At 36.1% G+C, this 13,114-nt stretch overlaps 1 protein-coding gene across 10 annotated transcripts in view; it reads right to left on the reverse strand.

Moving 5' to 3' along the window:
• Positions 1–13,114, reverse strand: part of LOC143257201 (3',5'-cyclic-AMP phosphodiesterase, isoforms N/G-like) — a 425,601-nt gene that overhangs the window by 47,516 nt on the left and 364,971 nt on the right. The window contains exon 1 of one of the 10 annotated variants that reach the window (XM_076515581.1): positions 3,734–4,332. The exons of 8 other annotated variants lie outside the window; for them this stretch is intronic. In XM_076515581.1, coding sequence (XP_076371696.1) covers positions 3,734–3,849 — 116 coding nt within the window. In that variant the 5' untranslated portion in view covers positions 3,850–4,332. Of the gene's footprint in view, positions 1–3,733; positions 4,333–13,114 lie in introns of those variants that run through there. One more of the 10 variants, XM_076515584.1, reaches the window with a different exon arrangement.

Here is a 13,114-nt window from a genome sequence, read left to right on the forward strand (position 1 = left end):
TGTTGGCGCTGTTTGATTTATTCTCTATTTGTTTTTTTGTTTCTCAATTTCGCGCAAAGCTACACGAGGGCTATCTGCACTAGCCATCCCTAATTTAGCAGTGTGAGACTAGAGGGAAGGCAGCTAGTCATCACCACCCTCCACCAACGCTTGGGCTACTCTTTTGCCAACAAATGGTGGGATTGACCGCACGTAATAACGCCCCCACGGCTGAAAAGGCAAACATGTTTGGTGCGACAGGGATTCGAACCCGTGACCCTCGGATTACGAGTCGAATTTTTTAACCCACCTGGCCAGATTTATTCTCTGAGTAGTATCTCTGAGATGTGTGTTCATTGAACAATTTACTCTTATTTGTTGGACATTAATGTATCTGCTTATCTGTTGGATATTAACGTACCTGCTTATCTGTTGAATATCAGTGTACCTAAATACTAGACATAAATGCAATTATTAAACATTACGTGTAAAATTCGTAAAGTAGGTTGTTGTTTTTCCAATTAGCTACAACATGTTTTGTTATCAAACTTACCTTACAGCCACTTCACACAAATTTGAAAACAAGGTTTGTTTTTAAGAAGTTTCACATGAACAAGCAATAAACCTTTTTTTTTTTCTTAAAATAAACTCTAGTAACTGGAATGTAATATTTATGGTTTGTTCGACATTTGTTGTTCATTCACGTGCACAACAATCTTATTTTGAAACAAATGTTTCACTCTTCTCACTTTTCGTACATTTTAATATAGGTCAGACAGTGTTAGCGAGCCCCGGCATGGCCAGGTGGTTAGGGTGCTGGACTCATAACCTGAAGGTCGTAGGTTCGAATCCCCGTCACACCAAACATGTTCGCCCTTTCAGCCGTGAGGGCAATATAATGTGACGGTCAATCACACTATTTGTTGGTAAAAGAGTAGCCTAAGAGTTGGCGGTGGGTGGTGATGACTAGCTGTCTTCCCTCTAGTCTTACACTGCTAAATTAGGGACGGCTAACGCAGATAGCCCTCGTGTAGCTTTGCGCGAAATGCGAAATCAAAACAAACCAAATCAGTGTTAGCACGTAGCAGTTAACTTGTCTAACGTATTAGAGGACGTGGTACTAAAACAGCATACACAGTTAACATACCAGTAAATCCACTAAGGATTGGCTGAAAACTAAGAAATGGAGAGTCCTGGAATGGCCGAGTGAAGGCCTAGATCTTAATCCCATTGAGATGCTGTGGGGTGACTTGAAACGGGCTGTACATGCAAGAAACCCCTCAAACATCTCACAGCTGAAAGAATTATGCATTGAGGAGTGGGTCAAACTTTCTCCAGACCGATGTCAGAGACTGGTAGATGGCTACAAGTAGCATCTCATTGCAGTTATCTCAGCCAAAGGGGGTAACACTGGCTATTAGGGGGTAGGGTGTCCTAACTTTTTCCTCAGTTAGTATGCATTTTTTGTAGAATTACATTTACAGAAGATCTTGAAAAGTCTTTTCTTTAGTTTCAATTGTTTAATTATATTCCTATAATCTCTCAGTATTGTTGAAATTGAGATTAAATATCTATATATCCAAAAATGTTACAAAAATACACAGGCTTTCATAGGGTGTCCTGACTTTTTCACATGACTGTAGATGCTGCTTACCTTTGGATTCATGCTCGAATAAAACATATCATAGTAACTGAAAATGAAGAAATGATGTTGAAAGTAGAGAAGGAAGAGTAATAAGAAGGACAAGTGACCTCAGAGGTCATAATATAATTATATTAGAAGAAAGCAAGGTGTATGATACTGATCATGGAGAATATGGGAACGATGAAACCTCTAAAACCATTACTGCTACATACAGCTGTATCTTTGTTCATACTTCATGGATTACAAATCTGAAAAAATATTCTGAATAGAAAAATCAAGTAGCTTATTTGAACCAATCAGAGCCTTGTGGGTCTAATATTTACAAACTTGACGTGACGCTACATACTGCTACATACAGTTGTATCTTTGTTCATACTTCATGGATTATAAATCTGAAAAAAATATTCTGAATAGAAAAATCAAGTAGTTTATTTCAACCAATCAGAGCCTTGTGGGTCTAATATTTACAAACTTGACGTGACGCTACATACTGCTACATACAGTTGTATCTTTGTTCATACTTCATGGATTATAAATCTGAAAAAATATTCTGAATAGAAAAATCAAGTAGTTTATTTCAACCAATCAGAGCCTTGTGGGTCTAATATTTACAAACTTGACGTGACGCCAAAAGAGGTCGCTTTTTCGTGACGTGGGTCTTAAACTGAAGGCCTCTTGAGATTGGGCACAACACAAATAACTCAGACACATGTCACAGTTTCAAGATATAAACAAAACGTGTCTAAAGACATATAACTCACACATGTTGACACAATTCTAAAACGTAACAACCACATGTCTAGCTTTAAATCTGTGCAGTAGATACTTATACATGTAAGGTTTACTTTTAACATTTATTCTCTGAATTCATATGATCATGAAAGTAGAAAATTCAGAAAACTAGTGACCTAGTTTGTGTGCGACAACATTTCTCTTAGAGTAAGAGTTTTAGTTGTTTAGTTTTATTGTTTCTTTACCCTTTGTATTTTCATGTTTTTATTGTATTATAATGCCAACATAATCTTACGGTTGTTGAGAAAATAGTGCTCTCTCCCATTGTGGTCCAGTAATTAACATAATCAAACCTAAGATATCTTGAATTAAAAATGCGTTCTGCACGTTTAGGCTGAGTGTACTCGCTTTCACGGCAACTGACAAGCGTATCCTAGCAACTGGCAGTGGGTAGCGTTAACTGTTTGGCTTCCGTCTATCAGTTACAAATTAGTTACAAAATTACGGACTTATGCGAAGACAGCCTTCTTTTCAGTTTCTACACATATTCTGAAACTTAATTGAATAACCAGACGTCCTTTTGTATCATAGTTGATTAAAAATAAATTTTGCTTCTCGTATATTCAGAAGTTGACATTTAAATCATAGAGTAAACCATTCGTATCCCAGTAAACCTAATGTCTTCGTAAACAATATATGATATTACAATTCACTTATGTATCGTTCAATACGACTGAAAAGAGCGTACGATGGAAGATAGTAATTTACAACATTGCAAAGTAAGTCTCAAGCTTTCTAGTTTTAAGATTTTTCGTCAGGAAATTTTAAGTGTAAACAAAACAGTCATCTAAGAACAGAGGACTAACATAAATCAAATAATGATTTTCACACATACCCGATCTGACAGATAAATCTACCTTACAAAAAACAATAATAAAAATTAATAATAACAAGTTAATGATACTGTTACGTTCCTTTAAATCTAGTCTCAAGTAACACAACCACTAGAAAACAAAACAACTCAATTTGTAATAAAAATACTAGAATGTTAGTATAGAGCAGTTTCTTTTGGTTGCTGCTAAGCGCAGAGCTACACGATAGATTATCCGCGCCCCGCCTATTACGGGTATCGAAACCCGAATTTTAGTAAGTTAAGCCTGTAGACTAACGGCTGAGTCACTTTGAGAGGAATCAGTCGATAATACCGACCAGAAATATGTATATCAAAGAAAATAATTAATAAATACAAGCTTGTTTAGAATCGTGTTTCCAAGGGTAAACTCGCCAATACTTTATTAAATAAGTAGACAATCGAAATAAAGGAAAAATTCAAAAACTTATAAACATTTTCCTGGAAATACAAATAAATTATCATACCCAGGATTCCTAGAAAACTGGTAAAGTTTCTCCCAGAAAGAGAAACGATCTTTTACTCGCAGGATGCTCGTGCTATAGTTTCGCGGAATGGTCTTGCTCTGTGTAACTTCTGCCATCCTGACCAGGCCCACAACGTTGCTCTGTTTACATTCACGCGCAAGCTCTTATCAATAATTAAAGATATATTGCTTTATCGACGCCATCTTGCTCGGTCATAAAGAAGGAATGCATTTATATCCAAGGTTGGGAAACAGGATTATAGCTTGCTCTGCATGTGCGCGTTAAATTTATGTTCCCAGTACCTACGGCGCTTTCTGGAACTCTTCCAATTTGTTTGCGGAATTCATATAGACGTAACACTTTCTTGTGAACACGAGAAAAATGCATGAATTTCTTTTATGAATATAATTTTGACCTAAAAGGTTACACACATAGAACTGTATAATAACCTAATCGTTCCAGTTTTCGTTGTTGTGTTTTCCTGTCAAATGAAACTTTTAACAGTCTCTCAATGTTGTGTGTTCCTTCGACCATGGTTACCCTTGAGAGCGTGGCAGGTACGTTCACGTATCCGTGTTTCATACAAACGCGTGTGTCGAATAAGCATTTTAGTTTTATCTTATACAAATCACGTGAGCTCCAAACACTATGTAATGAAACAATTTCTATTTGATGCCACGGTATAGCTCTCCAGTTGGGCAACTTTAAATTAGCGCCACTCTCGTTTAAACACCCGTTCTACGAGATTTTATCCGTTATGATTTGGAGCATTTTGCGTCCGCGAAACACACTTTTATGATAGCAACAACGAATTCCTATAAATTGTACAAAGATCTGCGATAGGGGGATAAAAAAAGTAACTTCCTACATAAGGAGTAATGTTTTTAATGAGTAACAAACACGAGCACGCCCTAAATACAGGTTGAAGTATTTGGATGCACTCAAGAACAAAACAAGCATATGACTTTTCTTGTTTTAAGAATTTTCGCGGAATGTACACAAAGAGCTTGTTGCATATTTTAAACTGGCAAGTTAGAGGGAAGGCAGCTATTTAACACCACCCACCGCCAACTCTTGAGATAGTTTTGTCTGACTATTTACTGTGAATTTTTTCCGTCACTCTTATAAAGTATTTCAGGCGATTTGATAATGTTTATCTCGCCTCAAGAGATTGAAAGTCGTCAAGTTAAGAATTCGGTTAATGGAATTTTATCATTTTTGTCCTTGAAGAGTTCAAAATCTTACTGAGTTTGAAAAGTATGGGCTATAAATAAGCTCTTCTGTGCAATGATTTTTTATTCTCAGGAAGATGGAAGTTCAAATAATTATGAACCGTCCGAAAACAAACGAGGGAACAAAAGCTCAAAATTAAGGTTGACTTTTGTACTTTTTTGTACTTTATCCAAAATAAATGATTATAAAGTTATTAAAAGATAAAATGAGATATATTTATGATTTAAAATTTCCATTGTTTTACATTAATGGAAAAGGAAAGTCAGGTTTGGACACTTGGAAAGTTAACATTGTTACATGTATTTTACGAATAATTATTTCACATTTTGACAGGTTTTTTTTTTTTTTCTTATGCGAATTTAAACATTTGAAACATTGCCAATTATTTGTTTACTTTGTTGTTACACAAGTTGGTTTGGTTTGAATTTCGCGCAAAGCTACTCGAGGGCTATGTGCTAGCCATCCCTAATTTAGCAATGTAAAACTAGAGGGAAGGCAACTAGTCATCACCACCCACCGCCAACTTTTGGGCTACTCTTTTACCAACGAATAGTGAGATTAACCGTCACATTATAACGTCTCCACGGTTGAAAGGGTTGAGTATGTTTGGTGTGACGGGGATTCGAACCCGCGACCCTCGGATTACCAATCGAGTGCCTTAACCACCTGGCGACGCCGGGCCTATTATGTAAATACGTATAAATATTTTATTTTTTTTACTACATTTTCTTTTTAAATACAGATGAACGTATAGCCCGGCATGGTCAGGTGGGTTAAGGCGTTCGACTCGTAATTTGAGGGTCGCGAGTTCGAATCCCGGTCGCACCAAACATGCTCGCCCTTTCAGCCATGGGGCGTTATAATGTGACGGTCAATCCCACTATTCGTTGGTAAAAGAGTAGCCCAAGAGCTGACGGTGGGTGGTGATGACTAGCTGCCTTCCCTCTAGTCTTACACTGCTAAATTAGGGACGGCTAGCACAGATAGCTCTCGAGTAGCTTTGTGCGAAATTCAAAAAAACAAACAAACATGAACGTAGCAATAAGACTTGTTTCGTTTTCCCAGCATATGTTTATTTGTTTGTCTTATAGCAAAGACCACATTAGGCTTTTGCTCTGAGACTATATCTACTCCTTTGTCACTCATTCTATTTTAGCACTATACCACCCTGTTAGCCATTCTGCCTTGGCACTATACCACCCTTGTTATCCATTCTGTCTTAGTGTTATACCTCCTTTGTCATGCGGTGTGAGATAACTTAAGATGAATAATATCATAGTTGCAGCGAAAATAATTAAATATTGACCTTTCACTTAATAAAGTTTTCAAAATTACTGACCATTCTTAAACCATGAGTAACCGTTTCTGGCCACATAGTGAAAGATACGTAAACTGCCTTAAATATAAGGAGACTGGCCCACGAAATGGCTCCTTTCCATATAGAGATCCCACTGGTACAGCGGTAAGTCTACGGATTTACAACGCTAAAATCAGGGGTTCGATTCTCCTCGATAGACTCAGCAGATAGCCCGATGTTGCTTTGCTATAAGAAAAACACACACGCCATCTAGAGAAACAAATAACTAAGTTCTTGAGAGCTAGAAATACTTTTAGAAATTTCAATTTCACTTTTTTAACACCGATGAATTTAAACGTTGCATTAGTTTCGCTTTATCAATATTTGTTTTTTATTCGCTTTAAAGCAAAACTACTTTGCGCTGGTTATCTGTTGTGTCCACCACGAGGAATCGAACCCTGGATTTTAACGTTATAAATCCTTAAACTTATTGTTATCCTACCAGTAAAGGAAAATTTGTAAATTTGTGTTGTTAAAATATTTAAAATCATTCTGAGGTTGAATGTTTTGTTCCCCGGTAGTACAGTGGTATGTCTCCGGATGTACAACGCTACAATCAGGGGTTCGATTCCCCTCGGTGGGCTGAGAAATTGTCCTCCAGGTTGGGGGTTGTGCAGTAGGCTAACAACCTACTCACTTCAAAAAAAAAAACCAGCTTGTTACAGAAACCGCAGCGATTGCGGCCCTATGTTCCTTAAGGAATCAAGAGGCATGATTGATTGAATGTTTTTGACCCCGAACTTACCAATTTTAGCTGCAAAATTGATAATATTCAACTGTAGGTAATTATATATTATCTCAGATTGTTTAAGATGTTGGTTGATCGAAAACCTAAGAAAGCTTCTATCTATCTCTGTTTATATTAACGATACCACACATTACAGGTTTGACATGAAATTTCATTCCCACGATTAAAACAGTATAATATGAATGCTGTACATGTCCATTCATTTCCATTTCAGTCATGGATCTCATGAGAAATAACTGGTTGTGAAGCGCAGCGTTGGGAAAAATCAAATTTGCAAAAAGCACAGCTTTTGTAAGTCTGCAATTTAAATTTGTATTCCCAACCCATCACTGAAATTCTTACGTTGGACTGATTATATATTAAACAGCGAATACATTTCTATGAGTTTGTTTAATAGAACAGTGTCTATGATAGAAATCAAAAAAGCACGTAGAGTTTTTAAGGGCTCGTGCATTTTGATTCCATTGGCAAGTGTGAAATAGATTATATTTTATCAATAGGAAATATGGGATATTTTTTCATGTTTTTCTCCTACATGTTCAAGTCCTGAAACGATGGCAAAAAGTACACAAAAACTGGGTGAAAATGGATAAAGATGAATGTGAGTTTCTTGATAGTTTTTGTAAAAACGAATTTATGTGTGTGAATTTCTAAGGGCCTGGCATGGCCAAGCGCGTAAGGCGTGCGACTCGTAATCCGAGGGTCACGAGTTCGCGCCCGCGTCGCGCTAAACATGCTCGCCCTCCCAGCCGTGGGGGCGTATAATGTGACGGTCAATCCCACTATTCGTTGGTGAAAGAGTAGCCTAAGAGTTGGCGGTGGGAGGTGATGACTAGCTGCCTTCCCTCTAGTCTTACACTGCTAAATTAGGGACGGCTAGCGCAGCTAGCCCTCGTTGAGCTTTGCACGAAATTCAAACGAAACCGTTAAAGTATGAATTGGGCTGATTTCAAAAGCCATTACGTATATACTTCATTTCATAGAGTTGACCTAAATTTGTCAACATTTGCATTCGTTGCTGAGGAACGACTGAAATAGGTTTGTTTTTGTATCTGATTGTGATACCTTTGAGGAAGACACAATGAACAACATATGTTGAACTAGTCAGTGGGGGAATTAACAATGAGATTCTACACATTTAGGTAGATGTATCCAAGTCAGTGGGGGAATTAACAATGAGATTATCCATAATTAGGTAGATGTATCCTAGTCAGTAAGGGAATTAAACAATGAGATTCTCCATATTTAGGTAGATGTATCCTAGTCAGTGGGGGAATTAACAAAGAGATTCTACATATTTAAGTAGATGTATCCAAGTCAGTGGGGGAATTAATAAAGAGATTATACATATTTAGGTAGATGTATCCGAGTCAGTGGGGGAATTAACAATGAGATTCTACATATTTAGGTAGATGTATCGAAGTCAGTGGGGGAATTAACAAAGAGATTCTACATATTTAAGTAGATGTATCCTAGTCAGTGGGGGAATTACAATGAGATTCTCCATATTTAGGTAGATGTATCCAAGTCAGTTGGGGAATTAACAAAGAGATTCTACATATTTAGGTAGATGTATCCAAGTCAGTGGGGGAATTAACAAAGAGATTCTATATATTTAGGTAGATGTATCCAAGTCAGTGGGGAAATTAACAAAGAGATTCTACATATTTAAGTAGATGTATCCAAGTCAGTGGGGGAATTAATAAAGAGATTATACATATTTAGGTAGATGTATCCAAGTCAGTGGGGGAATTAACAAAGAGATTCTATATATTTAGGTAGATGTATCCGAGTCAGTGGGGGAATTAACAATGAGATTCTACATATTTAGGTAGATGTATCGAAGTCAGTGGGGGAATTAACAAAGAGATTCTACATATTTAAGTAGATGTATCCTAGTCAGTGGGGGAATTACAATGAGATTCTCCATATTTAGGTAGATGTATCCAAGTCAGTTGGGGAATTAACAAAGAGATTCTACATATTTAGGTAGATGTATCCAAGTCATTGGGGGAAATAACAATGAGATTCTCCATATTTAGGTAGATGTATCCTAGTCAGTGGGGGAATTAAACAATGAGATTCTACATATTTAGGTAGATGTATCCAAGTCACTGGGGGAATTAACAATGAGATTCTCCATATTTAGGTAGATGTATCCAAGTCAGTGGGGGAATTAATAAAGAGATTATACATATTTAGGTAGATGTATCCAAGTCAGTGGGGGAATTAACAAAGAGATTCTATATATTTAGGTAGATGTATCCGAGTCAGTGGGGGAATTAACAATGAGATTCTACATATTTAGGTAGATGTATCGAAGTCAGTGGGGGAATTAACAAAGATATTCTACATATTTAAATAGATGTATCCTAGTCAGTGGGGGAATTAACAAAAATTTTCTACATATTTAGGTAGATGTATCCAAGTCAGTGGGGGAATTAAACAATGAGATTCTACATATTTAGGTAGATGTATCCTAGTCAGTGGGGGAATTAAACAATGAGATTCTACATATTTAGGTAGATGTATCCATGTCAGTGGGGGAATTAACAATGAGATTCTCCATACTTAGGTAGATGTATCCTAGTCAGTGGAGGAATTAACAATGAGATTCTCCATATTTAGGTAAATGTATCCAAGTCAGTGGGGGAATCAACAAAGAGATTATACATATTTAGGTAGATGTATCCAAGTCAGTGGGGAAATTAACAAAGAGATTCTATATATTTAGGTAGATGTATCCGAGTCAGTGGGGGAATTAATAATGAAATTCTACATATTTAGGCAGATGTATCCTAGTCAGTGGGAGAATTAACAATGAGATTCTCCATATTTAGGTAGATGTATCCTAGTCAGTGGGGGAATTAAACAATGAGATTCTACATATTTAGGTAAATGTATCCAAGTCAGTGGGGGAATTAAGAATGAGATTCTCCATATTTAGGTAGATGTATCCTAGTCAGTGGAGGAATTAACAATGAGATTCTCCATATTTAGGTAAATGTATCCAAGTCAGTGGGGGAATTAACAAAGAGATTATACATATTTAGGTAGATGTATCCAAGTCAGTGGGGGAATTAACAAAGAGATTCTATATATTTAGGTAGATGTATCCGAGTCAGTGGGGGAATTAATAATGAGATTCTACATATTTAGGCAGTTGTATCCTAGTCAGTGGGAGAATTAACAATGAGATTCTCCATATTTAGGTAGATGTATCCTAGTCAGTGGGGGAATTAAACAATGAGATTCTACATATTTAGGTAAATGTATCCAAGTCAGTGGGGGAATTAACAATGAGATTCTCCATATTTAGGTAGATGTATCCTAGTCAGTGGAGGAATTAACAATGAGATTCTCCATATTTAGGTAAATGTATCCAAGTCAGTGGGGGAATCAACAAAGAGATTATACATATTTAGGTAGATGTATCCTAGTCAGTGGGAGAATTAACAATGAGATTCTCCATATTTAGGTAGATGTATCGAAGTCAGTGGGGGAATTAACAAAGATATTCTACATATTTAGGTAGATGTATCCTAGTCAGTGGGGGAATTAACAAAAATATTCTACATATTTAGGTAGATGTATCCTAGTCACTGGGGGAATTAACAGAGATTCTACATATTTAGGTAGATGTATCCTTAGTTTCTGGTATCTTTATATTTGATGTTTGACCCCGCATGGCCAGGTGGCTAAAGCACTCGACTCGCAATCCGAGGGTCGTGGATTTAAATCCCCGTCACTTCAAACTTGCTCGTCCTTTCAGCAGTGAGGACGTCATAATGTAATGGCAAATCCCACTATTCGTTGGTAAAAGTGTAGCCTAAGAGCTGGCGGTGGGTGAGGATGACTACGTGCCCTCCGTCTAGTCTTACACTACTAAATTAGGGACGGCTAGCGCAGATAGCCCTCGTGTAGCTATGCGCGAAATAAAAAAAACCTTTTCTTTCCAGCGCGGTTAGATAATGAATAGTGGCGACATCTATTAGAGTTAGTCACTGCTATACGCTTTCACGGCGTTTTATCTTGAATTGTTTGAATTTAGTGATGTTTTGCTATTACGTGAAAATTGAGAATAAAAAGTACGTGCGCAGTAGATTTTTTACGTTTTTTCACTAAATAGATAGAAAGTATCCCAGATACTTATTTTATAAGTATTTAATAAACTCAGAGAGAAAGTGCATTTTTTTGAATGGCGTATCTATATAACAAAAAGCGTAAGGTACGTGGAAAGTTTTTAAAACATCATTAAACTATAAAAAAAGAAAATTAGGAGTTGTGACGTAACGACGAAATCACCATATGTGTGAAAAGAAGGTAAATGTAGATAGAACTATATATTACGGGTAAATGTAGATAGAACTATATATTACACAGGGAAAAAATATATTCGGAAAATAGATTTGTTGTCCTTAAGTGCCTAAGTTTTATGTGAATTTATTCATTTAGTTACAGACTCTTAGGGTACCGGTACTGTTACCTTATTCAGGTTTAATACTTAACCTCGGTATATAGATTTGGAAAGCACCATTAGGAACAGTGTAACTTACCATAAAATGATCAGTTTAAACAAGCCATTAAGTGCAAAGTGTCTTTTGTGATACAAGTGTTTTATGGGCATAATGTAGTGTGAAATGGATTAAAACAACTTAGGTTTAACCTCGTGATCACTGAGACGCCCCGCACGGCCATCAGGTTTGTTCATAACTTCACACAGCGCTGTCTTTACATTTTATACACTTTGTGCATTCAAATACAAAATACCAGCACGACAAAAATAATTCATACGTAAATTACAAATTTTCCTCCTAATACGAACATAAAGCAATAATTTCTTTAAGTAAACTGGTACAATCTTGCAATACGCGTATATTTCAGCAAACTAGAACTATTATGGAACTGTGTAACTATGTGAAAGGACGGAAGAGACATTTATATCGTTTAGAGGAAGAAATAACATGACCGCAGACCTATTCAGTTGTAACATTAGTAAAACAGATCAACAGTGGAGTGTAAGTTATTATGTCAGATAATAATTCCAAACTCTACTTTGTAAAATGTAATGACTGATTTATTATTTACCTGATTAATTACTCGAGTCTTTAAATTCAAAGACAAACGTCAATAAATAAGGGTGAATATAACTTGTTTCAGTTTTCCCTACTCTTACTCAAGTATATAAAAACAATCTTAAATCCCTTGTGCATTGCCAAACGATTTTCTGTTACTACAAAAATATTATGATAGCCGAGCCAGTGAACTCTAGGTAATGGATGCTAACACACACACACACACGCATTTATTTACATGCATAACAGATCATGTTTATAATACGAAATATATATGTATTTACACATACGTGAATATAAACACGAATATTTAAGTGAAGGTGAAACTATCGAAACAAAACCAAGTGCTTGTTCACTAATAACATAAAAATCATAAAGAAACATACTGGGGAGAATGCAATACGAAAATTCACGAGCTGCTTGTAAATAAAGTAGAATATTCTTGTCTTTAATACAATTATCTGGTCACAAGAGAAAATAAAATAAAAACATAACCAGTTCTCCTTTAGTTGCTTTTTGAATTATTTTAAGTAGCTTAAAATCAAAATATATTGTTTTAACAAACATATCTAGTTAGTCTCTGTAAATATGGGCTGTTAACCAATGAGAAGGTATAGAAGTTAAAGACATAGAAGGTAACCCTTAAACAATGAGAAGGTCTAGGATTTAAAGATATAAAAGGTAACCCTTAAAAAATAAGAAGGTCTAGGATTTAAAGACATAAAAGGTAAGCCTTGAACAATGAGAAGGTCTAGGATTTAAAGACATAAAAGGTAATCCTTGAACAATAAGAAGCTCTTGGATTTAAAGACATAAAAGGTAACCTGACGATGACCGAAGAAGGTTATTCGCTTTTCTACATAAAAAATTTTCTCAACCCAAACCAGCCGTTTTTACATATATGTGTGAGAATCTACAAATTAACACTAAAATAAGAAATGGATTCAAAAGCTAAAAGTACATTCTTT

This window comes from Tachypleus tridentatus, chromosome 7 (assembly GCF_004210375.1).
Source record: "Tachypleus tridentatus isolate NWPU-2018 chromosome 7, ASM421037v1, whole genome shotgun sequence".
Classification (NCBI taxonomy): domain Eukaryota; kingdom Metazoa; phylum Arthropoda; class Merostomata; order Xiphosura; family Limulidae; genus Tachypleus; species Tachypleus tridentatus.